General features: G+C 39.9%; 1 protein-coding gene across 1 annotated transcript in view; it reads left to right on the top strand.

The window, feature by feature from the left end:
- LOC308518602 (phospholipid-transporting ATPase ABCA3-like) overlaps positions 1 to 20,830 on the top strand; it is a gene marked incomplete at both ends in the record, with an annotated part of 259,837 nt that overhangs the window by 91,782 nt on the left and 147,225 nt on the right. Inside the window, 3 exons of the mRNA XM_081090313.1 lie at positions 73 to 251; positions 959 to 1,093; positions 19,755 to 19,884. Coding sequence (XP_080946439.1) covers positions 73 to 251; positions 959 to 1,093; positions 19,755 to 19,884 — 444 coding nt within the window. The remainder of the gene's footprint in view (positions 1 to 72; positions 252 to 958; positions 1,094 to 19,754; positions 19,885 to 20,830) is intronic.

Below are 20,830 nucleotides of genomic sequence, written 5' to 3'. Positions count from 1 at the left end.
TTTCATTATGATACACATGAATAACTTTGTGTCAGTTGCCACCTAAATTTAATGTCTCCTGTTATCTCTTAGAAATTGGAATTAAATGGAGTAACATCTTCTCACCAAACACGGTGGAGAACTTTGTCTTTGCCTACATACTGGGAATATTTTTACTTGATGCTGTCTTGTACGGCCTTGTGGCTTGGTACATAGAAGCCGTCTTTCCCGGAGAGTATGGTGTGCCGAAGCCATGGAACTTCTTTTTGCTGGTGAGTTGTACTGCTTCTGTTATTGAGAGAGGCCACAGTCCTATGGACATGATCTGTAATTTATATAAAAGGCAGCAGTAGTTAATTTTGCCCTGTCTATAATTGAATCAATAGGTCAGGTGAAAGAATCATTCTAATTACTTCAGGAATATGAGTTCACTAACCTTTCCCTAATACACTATAAAGCCTCTACTATATATGTAATCTGTAGTTCATGGCCTGCCATCCAAAACTTCAATAATCCATCACTTTTGCAGGCTAGTGTTTCATAAGGGATTGGACCCTAGTTAACATAGGGTGGCGTCTCTGGATACTAACACGGAGAAGTTTAGTTATGTTCCATATCTTGCGTGGCACGTCCCACGTTTGGTTAGCCACACTTTTCACAGCCAGAGCCACAGCAAAATGGGCAGCATGTCTCCCTTCTTTTTCCCCTTAGTATTACTGACTTATGTGTTGCTAAGAGGAGATACGGCCGAGTGATAGGATATGCTCTACTGTGACCTCATGTTGCAGTGGTTTCCCTTTGTTCCTCTCAGAGTCATCTCTTTTTATGCCTTGGGGTTCAAATTATAGCCAATTAGTTCTAAAACTTAATCCCAAGCAATGTTCTGCCCATCTCAACATAAAGAGTAGCAGGCTAACTGACTTTCTACTGTGTTTTCTTCAGTGGTTTTTGCAATGATTACATTTTATTCTCTTCTTAGCCCTCTTACTGGTTTGGGGAAAAACCAAAGAAAACAAATGAATCAAGGCAATTTTACAAGACAATTGAAACCAAGTATTTTGAAGCTGAACCTACTGATTTGGTGGCAGGTATCCAGCTCCAACATTTGTGCAAGGTATCGTTTCACACATCTCTTTTCTTGATGAAACTGATACTTAGTTTACAATTCATTGTCAATGTTTTTGTTATTGGAAATACCAAGAAACAGATCACATGATAATAAAAGAGGGCATTCTGCTTACTTCCTTTGAGAAAGGTATAAATGAAATTTATACAAGATATAATAAAATTTTCTCCTTCCTCCAGAATAGTATCAGGCTTTCTATAAACTATAACTGTGGTCTTCTATGAATACCCTCATTTTAAAATGTAGAGTCTAGAACAGTGATTTTCAACTGGTGTGCCACAGTGTTTTAAAATGTGATTATTTGGGGGCACTAATCTCTTTTTTCTTAGATTGTCAAATAAAAATGACAACAGCCAACACAAAAATAGCCATCCAGTGTGAATGAATCAAAATTATACCAATTTTTATCAGATCAGCAAGAAATATATTTTTTGGTGTGCCACAGAAATTTTAGTAATTAGTTTGTGCATGCCACGAGATGAAAAGGGTGAAAATCTCTGGTCTAGAACATTAGTTTCTGTTCACAATGTTTTGCACGTGTCTATCTGTACTCTCCTCTGTCAGGGAAGGGATTCTTGTATCTCTCAATCTATTTGGATCAGTTGCAGGCATGTAGAATTCAGATATCCTGTGTACTTACTGGCAATACATTGCCTCTTGAAGGCCTACCTACCTTGATTTGAGTTTCTAACCCTACAGCTTTGGTAATCACAGATCCTTCCATGCAAATTCAGGTTAATTTTGGAGGTGTTTATACTCCAGTGTGCTATATGCAGGTCTCTCTTTTGGTTGTGTAAGCCAAATACAAAACTCGTGTTTTGCTCCTCAGGATTGCTTTGGCTATTTGGGTCTTTTTTGTGGTTCATACAAATCTGGTAATTGTTTGTTCTGTTTCTTTTTTAAAATGCCATTGCAGTTTTGATGGGATTGCATTAAATCTGTATACTGTTTTAAGTAATATGGACATTTTAACTATCTTGATACTTCCAATCCATGAACATGGAATATCTATTCATTTCTCTGTATCTTTTTCAATTGCTTTTAATAATGTCATGTCGTTTTCAATGTATACATCTTTCACATCCTTTGTTTAAGTTTATTCCTAAGTATTTTATTCTTTTTGTTTCAATTATAAAATAAATCTTTTCTATTTCTTCTTCTGAAATTTCATTGTTAGTATATAGGAATGCAATGTGTTTTTGTATATTTATTTTGTATTCTACAACATTACTGTATTTGTTTATTGTTTCTAATAGTTTTTTGGTGGAGTCTTTAGGCTTTCTATATACAGAATCATGTCATCTGCAAAAAGTGACACTTTTACTTCTTTATTCCCAAATTGGATGCCTTTTATATCTTTCTCTTGCTTGAGTATATCTTTCTGATTGCTCTGGCTAGGACCTCCAGTACTATGTTGAATAAGAGTGGTTAAAGTGGACAGACTTGTCTTGTTCCTGATCTTAGAGAAAAAAGCTTTCAGTGTTTCACTATGAAGTATATTAGCTGAGGGTTTGTCATATATGGCCTTTATTATGTTGAGGTACTTTCCTTCTATGCTCATTTTATTGAATGTTTTAATAATGAATGGATGTTATATCTTGTCAAATGCTTTTTCTACATCTATTTATATGGTCATATGATTTTATCCTTTATTTTGTTAATGTGGTGTATTACATTGATTAATTTGTGTATGTTGAACTATCCTTGCCTCCTTCAACTGAACCCCTCTTAATCATGATGTATTATCTTTTTAAAGTATTATTGAATTCAATTTGCTAGTATTTTGTTTAGCATTTTTACATCTGTATTTATGAGAGATATTAGTCTATAGTTTTCTTTTGTTATTGCTACATTTGCCAGTTTGGTCTTAAGGTTATGATGGCCTCATAAAATGTGTTGGGAAGTGTTGCCTGTCTTTTCGTTGTTTGGAAGAATTTGAGAAGGACAGGTATTAAATCTTCTTTCTCTGAAAATATGGCTACTGTGGATGCTGGCCACCCTCCCAACAATAACCTCAGCTGAACAGTCACCTCACACAAAATGAGGCCCATTTTCTTGTGGGGTTGTCTTTGATGTGACTATACTACAAGCCAACTCTTTTCTGTTCGCGCACAGGTGCTGATCTCAAGAGTATTCCTACACTCCAATTTCTATCTTATATACACTTCCTGGATGCTAACTCCTATATTAAGGTGTACTTTCCAGAAAACCTGATTGGTGATTGTCTGTACCTGAGTGAACTGAGAAAGCAGATGACAAGATGAGAGGTAGACTAAAGTACAGTGGGGCCTTGGCTTACGAGTGTCCCGACTAACGAGTTTTTTGAGATACCAGCTGTCTCTTGGCCGATTTTTTGTATTGAGTTGATAGAGTAATTTGAGCTAATGAGCTCCTTAACGAGCTCAGTCTCGGAACAAATTAAACTCGTAAGTCAAGGCCCCACTGTATAAGGAAGCAGTACAATGTCCACATGTGGTGAATTGGGGTGGTATTCAAGGGAAAAGAAATTTTCCTTTGGTGTCATGTGTCAAGTGTTTGAAAAAAGATGTGGGGAAAGTAATTATAGGGATTATGGAAGTGGATGGATATTGTTGGGTGAACTGATACACTGGAGATGGAAAATGAAAGGCTGTACGTGATTACCCATTAGAGGCTAGCTGAAATCCGGTGAGATTACCAGGAAGCATATGACAATATTTTCCTCTCCAGCAACCAAAGAGCGTAAGAGCTGAGAACATTGCCCTATACTGAAACATAAGAACAGCAGGGCTCTAGAGAAGGTTAAATTCCTAATTAAGCAGGTCTGCCATCCTAGGATGGGGGTGGGGGGGTGGGGGGCGATCTTTCTTGGGAAGGAATATAACATGGATACATAGGATAGGAAATGTAAGATGCAAAAATCTTGAGTTCCAATTTCCCCTGAACCCTCAGCCTGCCAAAATGGCTCACTCCCCCCATTTAGGGGCAAGAATTTCTTTCTCTCTTCCTTGAAGATGATACAGTAGCCTCTGCCCCACAAGACAATCCACACCTCCTTCTGGCAACTAGAAATATAACTTGGGTGATGTCACAAAGGGTGGTAGACAGCCTCTAAGAGGACCTTCAGTGACCCACATCTCTTGATTTTCATGCCATTGATTAGGACTGGCCTGTAGAACTAATAAAAAAACTGCACAAGTGACAGACTGCCTCCAGGGCTAAGTCACAGAAGGGAAGTCAGATTCTAACTTAGGAGGGTACTCAAGCCGTCACCTAAATGACTGAAGAGAGTCTCACATGGGATGAAATGACTCCTTCTCCCAGCAACTAGTACTGACTGTCAGCCTTCTGAGTAAGCTACTTTAAAGTGGACCCTCCCATCTTGATCAAGCTTTTAGATGACTATAGCCCTTGCTAACATTTTAAATACAAAATCATGAGACAAAGCTGCCCAGTTCAGCATTTCTGAGGCCAGAAACTATGAGAAAATTACATATTTATTGTTGCTTCAAGCCACTTTATTTTGGGTCATTTATTACTCATCAATAAACTTTAAATAGATTTGGCACCTGGAAGTAGGATCCTGCCATAACAAGTAACTAATAATGTGGGAGTAGTTTTGGGATTGGAAAGTGAGGAAAGCTGGAAGAACCTTGAAGAGAGTTTCTGGTGGAGCTTAAAGGGCCTAGAATAGATTGTTAACAAAAGCCAAATGGTCTTAGAGGTGGCTGCCACTGAAGGCTTAATCAGTGGTTTTCAACCTTCTGGCCCTTTAAATATAGTTCCTCATGTTGTGACCCAACCATAAAATTATTTTCGTTGCTACTTCATAAGTGTAATGTTGCTACTGTTATGAATCGTAATGTAAATATCTGATATGCAGGTTGGTCTTAGGCGACCCCTGTGACCGCCAAAGGGGTTGCGACCCCCAGGTTGAGAACCGCTGGCTTAAGTGGAAGTGAGGAACTGCTGTTTAAACTGGAGGAAAGAATATTCCTATTATATAACAACTAGTGGCCCGGTGCACAAATTCTTACACATTGAAAGGAAATTAATTAGAAGAAATATTTTAATATTGCTATTTGCCTTTTCTCTATAATAGAAGTGTCAGAGGTGAAAGAAAATTAGTAAAATGTGCATGAAAATAATATGTAAATTGATTAATAAATAAACAATAACAACATTATATAACAACAACAACAAAGACCTGGTATGAAAACAACAAAAACATGAAATAAAAACAACAAAATGATATGAAAACAATAAAAACATGGTATAAAAACAACATTGATACAAACAATGACTGATAAATTGATTAAACTTATTCTAATATCTCCCTGTATACCACATTAAGAGTAAAAACACTTTCAGAGTGCTTGACTAATTTCTCTTGTGATGAAGTATTTACAACTTTAACTTAAACATCACATGCTCTTAGAACTTGAGAGAAAGCAACATATAACTGACCATGTCCAAAAACGGGTTTAGGTAGGAATATTCCTACTCTGTCTAGAGTTTGTCCTTGTGATTTGTTAATAGTCACCGTGAATGATGGCATCATGGGAAACTGTCTTCGAATTAATTTAAATGGAAGGCCAGTGTCAGATGGGGACAAATCAATTCTTGGAATCAGAACAACCTCTCCTTTGCAGATCCTATTAATACTTCAGCTTTGATTATGTTAGGTCACAATCTTGTGATAATAAATCTGGTATCATTACAAGACCCCATTTACTATTAAGATTTCTCAGTAGCGTGATGATTGCACCTACTTGCCAAATAAATTGAATTTACATATATCATTTAAAAGAGCATTCAGCTTAATATTAAAAACCCTGGCTACCAAGTCAGATCTGTTTTCACTTTTTTTGCCAGCGTTTTAAATTATATTTATAACATCTGCCCATTTGGGGTGGCACGTCATAGTTACAAATAAATAGGGCTTGCCATACTTAGTTACAGTTGCCATAGCATCCTGATATCGCTGCTGCATATTTCGGGGACTACCATCAAAAGATGATGGAAGTATTATCATTTCACCAATCGGCACATTGTCATTTTCAGATCTAGATGTGAGATAATTCATCAAACCACTATATTTTTCAACTCTCAACTTAGATTGGTTGCTTTAATGAAATTTACCTGATTGGCTTCCATTTTTGAATATGAATCGACAATATACTGTTGAGTGTCCTGCATTTAAAATAGGATTGAACGTGTCCCAGATGGAGAGATGAAATCCATAATATTGCATTTGTGTGACTTGCGTCCTTACATTTCATCTAGTATTATTGTCAATTACACTGTTGGCTCTGAGTCTTAAGGCAATATTTGTTTCCTAGCCTTTTTCACCATGTGAAAAAAGAATAGGATACATCACCCTGACCGGTTTGGCTCAGTAGATAGAGCGTCGGCCTGCGTACTCAAGGGTCCCGTGTGCGATTCCAGTCAAGGGCATGTACCTTGGTTGCGGGCACATCCCCAGTGGGGAGTGTGCAGGAGGCAGCTGATCAATGTTTCTAACTCCCTCTCCCTCTCCCTTCCTCTCTGTAAAAAATCAATAAAATATATTTTTTTAAAAAGAAAAGAATAGGATACATCATTGCATCTCATGTAGGAAACAGGATACTGATTTGTTTCATTTTAGTGGCATTTAGATTATTGGGATCTGGTTTACAATGAATGAGCAAGTCCCTTTCAATAGGAGGTTCTCCATCTTCGTTTCTGAATATGACAGCAACCTCGGTTACCCCGGGGAAAATTATATCTACCCAGGTAACTGTTACAATCGTATTTAATTGCCATTGTTACTTTTGAGGGAGCAATACCTTTCACTGCTGCTTCAGATCAGGCTTCCTTTTCTAACTCATGTAGCATCTTGTATGATTTTGTTAATTTATTTATTTCATTCATGAAGTTGCTGATATTGATCATGAGTCTTTCTGAGCAAGCTTGGCTTTCTGGCATTGCTAATCTTTTCCTCATTGCTACAGCTGTATCTAAAATATAGAGTTGAGCAAACTTCCGAGAAACACCATCCGAAGGATATGAAGTTCCAGTACGGTGATAAACTTGACTGTGTATTCTAAAACACTATGGCCCATATCCTGATGGTGATGTAATATTTGCACCCATTGAAGCAAAAGCAAAAGAACTATTTATCAAATGAATATTTGCCATGAAATTTTTACTGTCAGAACCTTTGTTTATCATTAATTGTTTTAAATATGCCGGGTATTCTGGAAAATTTATATAATTTGGAGAATTGTTGCCTTTGCTACAACATTAAATAAATTTACCATCAGATGGTTTTTCATTGGAGAAATTTAGGGATAGGCAAAATTGACATGTAACAGTCATCCTGCCACAACTGTGTTTGATAATTGCATCCTCATTTACCTCATTTTCGCTATGAAGGCAGTTCCTACCAGTATTGGTAGTACTTGTTGATAACTGTTCTTTAGACATATTCTGTCGATGACACCGCTTTCTTTCAGCCTCAGAGGTATGTTGTGCCAATAGTTGGTCTTCAGACATATTCTGCCGACAATTTTAGCTTCAGAATGTCAACAAAAATGTGACGTCATTATCCGGCACCCACAGCTACCGTTTGCGGGGTGGGCTGGGCTGTGGGCCACATTTCATGCCATGGCAGCATGGGCTGCGATTTGGTGGGCTGTTGCTCCGGGGTGGTGGTAGGGCCTGTGTCCCACTTGGGGGAAGCCAAGTGTTGTTTTGTGGTGCTAGGTCCATGGTGTTGTTTCTCTGTGCGCATCATGGCAGCTCCTGCATTGAGTGTCTGCCCCCTTATGGTCAGTGCATGTTATAGCAACCAGTTGGAAAGTGGGAAGGACAGTTAGTATATATATATATATATATATATATATATATATATATATATATATATCATCACCTCCAATAACGTGGGAGCAGAGAGAAAATGTACCTTATGAACTGTTTGAGCTAAAGTTATTTTCAGGCATATTAATGAAGGAACTGCCTGCATTTTTGTTGCTTTAAGTAAAATGTAGTTTATGTGAGAGGAGAGAGAAGCAGAAGAAAGGACTGTTGAACATAAAGGAGACAGGTATTGGTTTTGATAATTCCTAGCCTCTCTAGGAATTATGATGTTGAAATTAAAGAGTGGCTTCCAATCAAAGAGAAAATCCAGGTCATTGTCAGAAAAACATTATATAATGTTGAAGACAAAATGGTGAGTAAAACCTTTTGTTTTTAAGATAGCAGAAGGATCTAAGGCAGTGCCTCAGAGAGCTTTTCAATCAAACAGCATTGTGGGAGCCTCAGCAGAAGCCACAGGTAGAGAAGAATTGTTTCAAATTTATTTGTGGGCCTGGATTTTGTCACTACAGTGAGTGCAATGTTTTAAATAAAACTGTACCAGAAGAAATACCAGCAGCTTATACCTAAAAGGACAGAGATAGTAAAAAATAAAAAGCGGACTTTGGATTACCAAAATCTACAAATAGAAAGCAGGCCAAAAATAAAACTCAGCTGTAGACATCAACTGCCTTTCATGGAAGCATAATTCAGAAGGCAGAGCTGACCACAGGGGGAAGAGCCAAGAGCCTTGTAGGAGGATTCTCTTGTTTTGAGACCTAATCAAGGAACTGCCAACATTCCGATTAGTGGATTTCAATGTTTTCCACTTATTTCGGCGGCAATGTATGCAGTGGTTAACCTTTGTGTGTACCACCATTTTATGTTGGATTTGTGGGGAAGGATGGGGGATGATAGATTTCATGTCTCTTTGGTTGACAGGTTTTCAGATATGGAGTAATTGTATTTTAGGAGGTGTTCTCTAGAAACTAGACCACAGAAGTCTTATTCACACCTGGACTTGATTTAGGTGACAAGACCCTGGAATTTGAGCTGATCCTATTAAAGGATTAAAACTTTTGTGGAACGGAAGCAGATGAAGGCATGTTTGAGAAGAATACGAATCATTGGAGTCACCTGGTGGATGATTGTTGGCAGCCTTCATGACGGCTTCTAGGGATTCTCACTTCCTTGCATTCACATCCTTGGACAGCCCCCTCCTGCACTGAATATGGCTGACCTCTGTGACTATGTAATATTGTAGCAATGAAGTATGGGACATCCAGGACATGGAAGTCATTGTAGCTTTTTCTTTGGTCTTGAATATCATGCTCTGAAGACAGCCACCATGTCATTCAAGCTGCCATGTGGAGCAGCTCATATGGATAAGAACCGAGGCTTCCCAAGACAACCAGTGCCAACTTAAGAATGCCTGCTGGGTAGTAAATGCACAGGTCTCAGCCAGACCTTCAGATGACTGGAGCCCTGGTTGTCATCGTGATTGCAGCCTCAGAGAGACCCTGCACCAGTTCCGCCCATCTAATGTACTACGTGCCTGTGGTTCGCTGGTAAGCCCGGAAGACATTCATTAACGTCTAGTGAGAGGAACACAGCATCACTGATAACTACTGGAAGTAGGAGCTATTTTAACAGAACTGGACTCACTGATAGGAGTGGAGATAATATGACTCCAAAAAGAATCAAAGCCATGCCCTAGCTGGTTTGGCTCAGTGGATAGACCGTCGGCCTGCAAACTGTAGGGTCCCGAGTTCGATTCTGGTCAGAGGCATATACTTTGGTTGCGGGCACATCCCCAGTGGGGAGTGTGCAGGAGGCAGCTGATCGATGTTTCTCTCTCATCAATGTTTCTAGCTCTCTATCCCTCTCCCTTCCTCTCTGTAAAAAATCAATAAAATATATATTTAAAAACAATAATCAAAGCCAGGTGGTGGCATGGGGAAGAACAATTGTTTTTAATAAGTGGCAAGTATGGAGTGCCAGTCTGGGACACCTGATCCACAAATGATTGTTAAATAATCTCAGTTTTCTTGAGGCAAGATAGATGGATAGCCAATGAGGGTATTGCTCAAGCCATACAACTAGAAGCAAGAAAAGTCGATCCTCAAGAGTTGAGGACAGGTGCCCAGTGCAAATTAGTGGTCTCTTTCACAGTTTCCAGTGTTCAGATCTGACGACACCCATTGACTGAAGGAAGAGCTGGATTGCTAAGGGAAACACTCAGCAACATCATTGCAAATGTACTTGATAATGACTACACACCTTTTGCAAAGGGACGTCAGCCATTTGAGTAACCATATCATCATGGACCACTTATTAGAGCAGGGGTATATGCAGGCTGGGTAATTAATGGAATTCTGGCCCTTGTCTGGCATATAGTGGGTACACTGGGACTATAGACCCACTTAGTCGGCATTTTCACAGTAGTCAAATGTAATTAGAAATGACATACTTGGTAGTTATATTAACCCATGTATTGACCCCTTGGCCTCAGGAAGAGCTGTCATACTGGGGAAAATCACGTGGAATCCTTTGAAAATCAAAAGTAATATCACATTCTGGGGGGAGTGGCAAAGATTAGAGTGGTATGAGTGACAATACCCCAATATATCTCCCTCCATTTAATTTACCATTTTAGTTTTTGCAAAAATCTATCCAGATGGATCCTAGGGGATGACAAATACCAGAAACTCAAGCAAATAGCACCTAGTTACAGCTGTTGTGCAAGATGTGGGACTTTTCATCTATGGTAGGAGATAGACACAGCCCAAGAACATGATATTGGGCCATTGATATGGCAACTTCTTTTTTTCCATCACCAGCAGAAATGAGGATCATAGACTTTTGTATTCATTTGAAATGAGCAACAACAGTACTCAAGTATTTGCCCAGGGCTATAAATTCCTTGGCCCTCTGTTCTAATATAATACGAACAGACCTGGACTTTCCATTCATCTTGCAGAGTGTCACTCTGGTCCACTATATGATAGTTGGACCAGATAAACAAGAAATGGGAAGTATATTGGAAGCCTTGGTAAGACACATGTACTCTAAGGAGGGGACAGATAAAGCCTATAAAGATTCAGGGGGCTCACCACATCAGTAATATTTTAGGAGTTTAGTTGTCTGAGACCTGCCAGTTATCCTTTCCAGAGTAAAGGAGGACTTAGTGTAGTTTACATCTCTCACCGTGAAAAAGGAAGAATAATGCCTAGTAGGCCACTTCAGGTTTTGGAGGCATATTGTGTACACAGGGATACTGCCTTTCCCTATACTAAATGATGTGAAAAGCTGCCACTTCTGAGTGGAGTCCAGAGCAGGAATGGGTGCTGTAGCAGGTCCAAGCTGTAGCAAAACAAGCCCTGCTGCTTGGACATCACAACCCAGAAGACCCTGGTATTAGAGGTGTCATGCTGGAAGAGGATATGCTGATTTCATGGCAAGCTTCAGTGGGAGAATAACAATGCTGATCTGCAATTGAAGCTGAGAACTATATCTTTCAAAAACAGTTCTTGGTATGCTGTTGGGCTTGGTAGAGATGAAGCAGGGGGCACCAAGTAATGCTGTGTCCAGAATGGCCATTATGAGAGGGTTTCAAGATCGTGGTGGAGTAGGTGGAAGCTATACTTACTTCCCAGGATCAAACTGGAATTATAACTAAATCTATAATAATAAAAGTGAAATATGCTAATTAGATTGGATATCCTTCTGGACGTCCTTCGGGACAACCTTCCAGACAAAACCGGGGCTGCGAGGGAAGCCTGGGTCCCGGGTGCCAGAGGGAAGCTGGTGCTGGCAGCTGGGGGAAGGAAGGCCTACTCTTGCATGAATTTTGTGCATCAGGCCTCTAGTTAAAGAATAATCATCCTGAATAACCAACTGGAGACTAGCTGAAGAGAAGACTTTTAACCAGGGAAGAAGCCATACCGAGACTGATAGGAAGGGTGGAGATGTGAAAAGGCCTGGTCCCACTCCCATGAGTGGCAGCTGAGGTTCTGGAGGGTTATTTCAGCTGAAGGAACGTTCCCACTGAGAAGGTGGATCCTAAACAATAAGCCTGGCTCCCCAGCCCAGAGCACCAGAACCAGGAAGAAGCGTCCACATAATATTCAGTTGTGAAAAGCAGAAGTGTTTCTGTCCACCATTGGAAGACCACTAGAGACACAGGCACCCTCTTAAATGGCCAACACACAAAATTTTGTTCACAGCTATTCATCCTGGGCTCCAGCAGAGGGAGGGTGGAGTGGACTAGAATTGCCTGAGGAGAGTCTGGGGTTTGTGGCTCTGGGGAGGGAGCTGAGGTGACAGCCCCCATACAGCATATGCCAACCTTCTTGGGTGGAGCACTCTCCTCTGTGAGGCATCAGCCTTGGGAAAAGCAATTGCCTCACCTTCTGGACACCCTCTCATCCCACCCTGCAGAATTCAGGCCCTGCTGAAGAGTGAGCTGCATGGCCAGGGCGTTGGAGGTCTGGACAGACTCAGGGGATGTCAGTGCCTGAGTTGTCTGGCTATGGAGTGGGGGCCATTCCCTACACGTTCTTGTGAATTTGACTCACACTTTCCCCTCATGGAAGATCTGACTGAACCCCCTTCCTGGGTTCTGGCTAAACCAATCTCGGGGCTTCAGAGGCCCCACTCACCCAACTTCTAGTGACTCCACCCAGCTAGGTTCAAGGCAAAATTTGTACAGACACGCCCTAACTGGTTTGGCTCAGTGGATAGAGCATCGGCCTACGGACTCAAGGGTCCCAGGTTCGATTCCGGTTAAGGGCATGTACCTTGGTTGCGGGCACATCCCCAGTGGGGAGTGTGCAGGAGGCAGCTGGTCGATGTTTCTTTCTCATCAATGTTTCTAACTCTCTATCTCTCTCCCTTCCTCTCTGTAAAAAATCAATAAAATATATTTAAAAAAAAAAATTTGTACAGACACACTCATGTGACCCTGGGGCAGGAACCACACCCATTACCTTTCCTGAAGCCTGACCAGCTCCTTCCCCTCACAGGAGATCCTTCTGACTCCACCAGAGGCTTTTTCAGTGACTGGGCCTAACAAGTAGCCAGCAGGCAAAGGCAGGTGGAAGCAGATCTTGGGAACCCTTTGAACATTTGCTGACCTGCCTCTGGCCCAATGCTGGAAAAATACCTTGGTGCGCAGCTTGGTCCTTTCTACATGCACCCAGGCCCAGCAGAGGCCACCACAAACTATGAGTTGCATGTAGCTCCAAAAAGGTTGCTGAGGGCCAGTCACACACATGCCTGACATTAACCTGCCCTGCCGTCCCTCCAAAGAGGCTCAGAACCAACACATCCAGTGGCTAGCTTCAGACAACATTGGAGCAGGATCCAACAACTTCACAAGAAGCATATTCAAAGGGAGATCTCAGCAGGCACTAAACCTGCTGAATTCTTCTTTGTGTGGTCAGCACCTGCACAACAGCTCACATGCTATAGTCATGGTTGAGCCTCATAGGCAGCCATCCTGAGTGTCAATCCCATGCACAAAAGGGGCCAATAACAAGCAAGACTCAATCACAAAAGGAGGGCCCACATAACACACACAAAGGACATTCCTAGTGCACCCAGCTCAGGAGATCAAGGATAATGTGTGACTAGGTCCCACATGACACCTACTACATAAGGCCACCCCACAAAGACTGGGAGTCATAGCAGATCTACCTAATACATAGAAACACACACAAAGAGGCAGCTAAAGGGGACCCAAAGTGAAAGAACAGGAAAAATCTCCAGAAAAAGAGCTAAGTGAAATGGAGGCAAGCAGCTTCTCAGATATAGAGTCCAAAATAAAGGTTACAAGGATGCTCAAGGAACTTAATGAGAACTACAACAGCATGAACAAGGACATAGAAAACATAAAAAAGGACCAGAGAGAAATGAAGAATACAATATATGACACCAAGAGTACTCTTTAAGGAATAAAGAGTAGGTTCAATGAAGCAGATAATCTACTCAGTGATTTGGAAGACAAGATAGGAAATAAAATCTTTTATCAGAGCAGAAAAAAGAAAAAATAATTAAAAAGAATGAGGATAGTTTAAGGGACCTTTGGGACAATATGAAGCTTAACAACATCTGCATTATAGTGATATCTGGAGAAGACAGAGAGTAAGAGATCAAGAACTTGATTAAAGAAATAATAACCAAAAACTTCCCTAACCTGGTGATGGAAAAAGACGCACAAGTCCAGGAAGCACAGAAAATCCCATACAAGATGAACCCAAAGAGGCTCAAACCAAGACACATCATAATATGCCAAAGGTTAAAGACAAAGAGAGATTCTTAAAAGCAGCAAGAGAAAAACAGTTAGTTACCTACATGGGAACTCCCATAATACTGTCAGCTGAAATATCAACAGAAACTTTGCAGGCCAGAAGGGATTGGCATAAAATATTCAAAGTGATGAAAATCAAGGACCTACAACCAAGACTACTTTACCCACCATGGCAATCGTTTAATATTGAAGGAGAAATAAAAAGCTTCCCATGCCCTGCCCAGTGTTCTCAGTGGATAGAGTGTCAGCCTATGCACCAAAGGCTTGCAGGTTGATTCCCAGTTGGGGACACATACCTGGGTTGCAGGTTTGATCCCCAGCCCTTGTTGGGGTGCATTCAGGAGGCAACTAATTGATGTGTCTCTCTCACATTGATGTTTCTCCCTCCCTCCCTTTCACTCACTCTAAAAATTAATGAGAAAAAAAAATTTCTCAGATAAGGATTAACAAAACAAAACAAAACAGCTTCCCAAACATGAAAAAGCTAAAGGAGTTTGTTACCAACAAACTTGTATTATGAGAAATGTTCAAGGGCCTGCTTTACTAACTAACATTAGTAGTAGTAGTAGTAGTAGTAGTAGTAGTAGAAGAAGAAACAAAACAGAGAAATATAATTTAGAAAATAAAATGGCAATAAATATATACCTATCAAAGTTCACCTTAAATGTAAATAACTTAAATGCTCAAATCAAAAGACATAGGGTGGCTAAATAGATAAGAAACAGGACCCATATACATGCTGTCTCCATGACCCACCTCAGAACTAAAGATACATATAGACAAAAGTAAAGGGATGGAAGAAGATATTTCATGCAAATGGAAATGAGAAAAACTGGGGTAGCTACATCTGACAAAATAGATTTTAAAAGGCTATAGTAAGAAACAAAGAAGGATACTACATAATGATAAAGGGAGAAAGCCAACATAACTTTTGTACACATTTATATACCAGAATATAAAAAGCAAATTTTGATGAACATAAAGGGGGAGATTGACAGTGATACAGTCATAGTAGGGTATTTTAAGACCCATTGACATAAACGGATAGAACTTCCAGAAAGAAAGTCAATAAGAAAACAGTGACCTTAAATGACATATTATATCAGATTGATTTAATTGATATCTTCAGAGCATTTCACCCCAAAGCAGCAGAATATACATCCTTTTAAAGAGCACATGGAAGATATTTTTAGGATAAACCAAATGTTAGTACACAAAACAAGTTTCAATAAATTTAGGAAGATTGAAATCACATCAGGCATATTCTCTGACCATAATAGTATGAAACAAGAAATCAATCATGAGAAAAAACTGAAAAATACACAAAGACATGGAGGCTAAATAGCATGTTACTAAACAATGAATGGGTTAACAATAAGATCAAGGAAGAAATAAGATACCTTGCAACAAATGAAGATGGTAGGTCACACAACAACCAAAATCTATGAGACACAACAAAAGCAGTCCTAAGAGGGAAATTCATAGCATTACAAGCCTACCTCAAGAAACAGAAATATCTCAAATGAGCAATGTAACTTTACACTTAAATAAACTGGAAAAAGAACAAGAAACAAAGTCCAAAGTGAGTAGAAGGAAGGAAATAGTAAAGATCATAGCAGGAGTAAACAAAATAGAGTCTAAAAACATAATACAAAAGATCAGTGGAACCTAGAGCTCTTCCTTTGAAAAGATAAACAAGATCAAGAAACCATTAATCACACTCCAAGGAAAAAGAGAGAGGACTCAAACAAAATCAGAAATGAAGAAAGATATAACAACTGACATAAAAGTGATACTAAAGATTGTAAGAAAATATTATGGACAACTCTATGCTAAAACATTGGACAATCCAGAATAAATAAATTCTAGAAACATACAATCTTCCAAACCTGAATCAGGAAGAATCAGAGAATCTGAATAGACAGATTACAACTAGTTAAATTGAAGCCGTAATTTAAAAAACCTCCAGTAAACAAAAGTTCTGGGCTGGATGGCTTCACAGTTGAATTTTACCAAACATTCAAAGAGTAACTAACACCGATCCTTCTCAAACTATTCCAAAAGAATTCAAGAGGAGGGAAGGCTCCCAAGCTGTTTTTATGAGGGCAGCATTACTCTAATTCAGCGGTTCTCAACCTGTGGGTCGCGGACCCTTTGGGGGTTGAACGACCCTTTCACAGGGGTCGCCTAAGACCATTGGAAAACACGTATATTGTCTTTGTGATTAATCACTGTGCTTTAATTATGTTCAATTTGTAACAGTGAAAATACATCCTGCATATCAGATATTTACATTACAATTCATAACAGTAGCAAAATTATAGTTCTGAAGTAGCAACGAAAATAATTTTATGGTTGGGGGTCACCACAACATGAGGTGAAAGGGCGAGTCGTCGCAGGGCCTGACCACGCTGCTGGCGGCCTCAGGCACCGACTCCCCAGCCCACGGCGGGAGCCCGGCGCAGGCTGCCACCCGCCCGCCGCCCCCAGCGGCAGCAGCGGCGGCAGGGCGGGGCGTGTGCCCTCGCCCGAGGAGATGGAGGAGGAGGCGATTGCCGGCACCCCCGGGAACGAGATGGAGGACATGGACTTCCTGTCTGGGCTGGAACTGGTCGATCTGCTGGACCCCCAGCAACCGGACTGGCCCCTGGAGCCGGGGCTCAGCTCGCCCTGGGGCGGGGGGGGGGGGCTAGGACTGCGCCCTCCATCTTGCCCTGGGTCCTCCAGTTTTGGGGCGGCCACCAGGTGCTCAGGAGAGTGCCTTCTTCCCGGAAGCCCAGGCCCCTGCTGGCCACGCCCAGGATTTCTTTAAACTAACCAATGACAATCAAGGGACGTGTGCGCCAAAGAGACTCGCGCCTGGCCAATTGGCGGGGCCCACAGTCCCCTCCCCTGCCCTTACTATAAAACCCACAATCCCATCAGGCCTCGCTCTCTCTCGGCCACTGGAGCTTACCGTTGCATCGGTGAGTGTGGCAGGGGAGCCAAACCTAGGTTTGAAATGAATGACTCTTTGCTTTTGCATCGGACTCGCTGGCTCCTTGTGGGGGTTCTTGGGAATCTTGAAATCTGGGCACAACAGAGGAACTGTATTAAAGGGTCGTGGCATTAGGAAGGTTGAGAACCACTGCTCTAATTCCAAAACCAGTTAAAGACATGATAAAGAAAAAAAAATTATAGGCCAATCTCTCTCACAAGCATAGATGCTGAAATCCTCAACAAAATATTAGCAAACCAAATCCAGCAATACGTTTAAAACGTCATACATTGTGATCAAGTGGGATTTATTCCAGGGATGCATTATTATTGGTACAGTATTTGCAAATCAATAACTGTGATATACTGCATAATAAACAAAATGATAGGATAAAATCACACAGCCATATTAATAGATGCAAAAAAGCATTTTATAACATCCAGCACCCATTTATAATAAAATTTTTTCGTAAAGTGGGAATAGCATGATAAAGGCCATATGTGACAAACCCCACAGTCAACATCATTCTCAATGGGCAAAACTAAAAACATTTCCCTTGAGTCAGGAACAGGACAGGGATGTTTGCTTTCAGCAGTATTATTCAACATGGTTCTGGAAGTCTTAGCCACAGCTATCAGACAAGAAGGAGTAAAAACCAGGCATCCATTGGGAAAGGAAGAATTAAAACTGTGACTGTTTGCCGATGACATGATATTGTATATAGGGAACCCTAAAGATTCCACCAAAATACTACTAGAACTGATAAATGAATTCAATGAAAGTTGGAAGATATAATATAAATATCCAGAAATCAGTTCCATTTTATTTTATTTATTTTTAAGATTAATCTCTTTTTTAAAAAAATATATTTTATTGATATTTTACAGAGAGGAAGGGAGAGGGATAGAGAGTTAGAAATATCGATGAGAGAGAAACATCGATCAGCTGCCTCCTGCACACCCCCCACTGGGGATGTGCCCGCAACCAAGGTACATGCCCTTGACTGGAATCGAACCTGGGACCCTTCAGTCCGCAGGCCGACGCTCTATCCACTGAGCCTAAACGGTTTTGGCAACCTAGCAGTAATTTAACAAAGGATGTAAAAGACCTATATTTGGAAAATTATAAGACACTTGGTAATACTTGGATTCTATTTTTTAAACATTGGGCAATAATTATAACTATAGGAATTTATGAAGTAGAGGGACATGATCTGATTTATATTTTGAAAAGACCACACTGGCAGCTGTGAGGAGTATGAATGGAAGGAAGAAAACAGATTGGAGGCTTTTATAGAAGCATCGGTAAATGAAGGCAGCAGGGATAGGCTTGTGGTAGTGGAAAACAAATTATGCAGATTCAGAATATATTTTGGAGTTAGAACTGAAGAAAACTTGCTCTTCAGTTGGATGTATGATTGAGGGAAAAGGAGGAATTACAGTGGCTGTCAGTTGTGGCTTGAGCAAATTGGTGGTTAGTGGAGCAATTCGTGGATACTGGAGACACGGGGTAGAATTTGAAATTTGTTTGTTTTCAAGTGAAGCTTTGGGGAATTAAGAGCTACAGAGACACTTAAACATTCATCCAAGTGGAGATTTAAATAAGCAGTTACATGACAGTGGTGTTCAAGCCTAGGGACAAGGCAGAATGAGGACACCTAGATAGAAAACACCCACTGCCGTTTGGGGTTAAAAAGGAACAGCATCTTCTTTTTGTTACACAAGATGGTTTGTCTTTATTCACCATCAGTGGCATGGGTTGGAAGGAATATATACTTTAAGTCTGAATGAATACCAACTCTCCCATTAAATATTGTTTCTTAAGCTGCCTTCACTCAATTATAATTAAAAATTTAACCAATATTTTCTCACTAGTTTTTATAGTGACTATTTCTGCTCTAGGTAAGCAAATATTCATATACCATGTCTCCTTGAAGGCATCTATGTTTCCTTAAATTTAAAGCTAGTTTCCTGATAAACTCACCTCTCTGAGGGGTTCAAGTAAAGTTATAATTTTGTATCTTACTAGGTACTTGCTTGCTAGAGTGGGAATGATGCTCTTTCCATATTTTTGCATCTTAAGCAGAAGTGCTGCAAGTCTACACATAAGAAATTTGAGATGCTGATAGAACATCTAAGTTTTAGATGTCCTATCTATATTTTCAGTTTTGAGATGCCTTTAGAACATCTAAGTTTTAGATGTCCTATCGATATTTTCAATTGTCCTATCTATATTTTCAAATTAGGACAAAGGCATTGACTGAAAAAGAATATAGCCTTATCAACTTGAAGATGATTATTAAAACAAACAAGAATGGATGAGATTGCTCAAGGGGTATTTATAGATTTATTGTGAAATTCTGAAACTTTTGTTATGCTATCACATTTTTCCCTTTTCACAGTTTTTGCTTCTCACATTTTGATTTTTCTGCCTCATGAGCTTATGTGGTATTGTTTTTTTTATAGATCATTCATATATATAAGTGCTTGTTCTTCCAAAGTGATATATGTAGATAAAATTAGTATTTTGGTGTTTTTCCTTCGCAGGAATTCCGAGTGCACAACACTACCAAACTAGCTGTAAAAGACTTGTCTTTGAATGTATATGAGGGACAGATCACTGTTCTTCTAGGACATAATGGGGCAGGAAAATCTACTACTCTATCTATTCTCTCAGGTATGTATTTACCTCTGGTCAGAGGGTGTCCTCACATAGACACTGTAGATTAAGCTTACAAATTTTTATGAATTCACTTCATGTTAACAGTTTAGTCATTTCAGTGATACATAAAATTGTTTAGTAACACTCTGTCTTTTTAAGTTGTAAATGACTTGTGAGAAATACCAGGTGTCAGATTTTGCAAAGACATCAAAGTAGCCATTATAAACGTGTTAAAAAAACAAAGAACTTATCTGCATATATGCATAGCACATGGACATAGACATTAGTGCAGTGAAGACTGGGGTGGGCTGGAGTGGGGTGGAATGGGTCAATGGGGTAAAAAAGGGGATATATGTAAAACTTTCAACAATAAAGATAAATTTAAAAAAACTAAAGGAAACAATGATTAAAAAATAATGGAAAGTATGAAAAAAATCTCATTAAGTAGAAAATATAATAGAAAAATTGAAATTATTTTTATTTTATTATTAATCCCACTAGAGTTTTGTTTTTTTTCATTGAGAGAGAGAGAGTGGAAGGGAGGGAGGGGAAGAGAGAGAAAAACATCAATGTGAGAGAGACACATTGATTGGCTGCATATTACATGCACTCTGACCAGGGCCAAGGAGCAAACCCACAACCCAAGTACGTGCCTTTGACCAGGAGTCAAACCCATGATCCTTTGTTCACAGGCCAATGCTCTAACCAATAAGAAACATTGGCCAGGTTAGAAATTATTTTTAAAAACCAAATGGAAATTCTGGAGTTTAAAAACACAATAACCAAAGTGAAAAAATATATTAAGAAGCTCATCGGTAGATTAGAATTGTCAGAGAGAATCAGTGAACTTGAAGATAGACTGATAGAGGTTATACAGTCTGAAAAACAGGAAATAAAGAATTAATAAAAATTAACACAGGTAAGGGATCAGGATGGCAGTGGATCAGGTGGAAATTACACT

Source organism: Myotis nattereri, assembly GCF_964212035.1.
Source record: "Myotis nattereri genome assembly, chromosome: 4".
NCBI lineage: Eukaryota > Metazoa > Chordata > Mammalia > Chiroptera > Vespertilionidae > Myotis > Myotis nattereri.
This window is presented reverse-complemented; position numbering and strand designations above follow the sequence as displayed.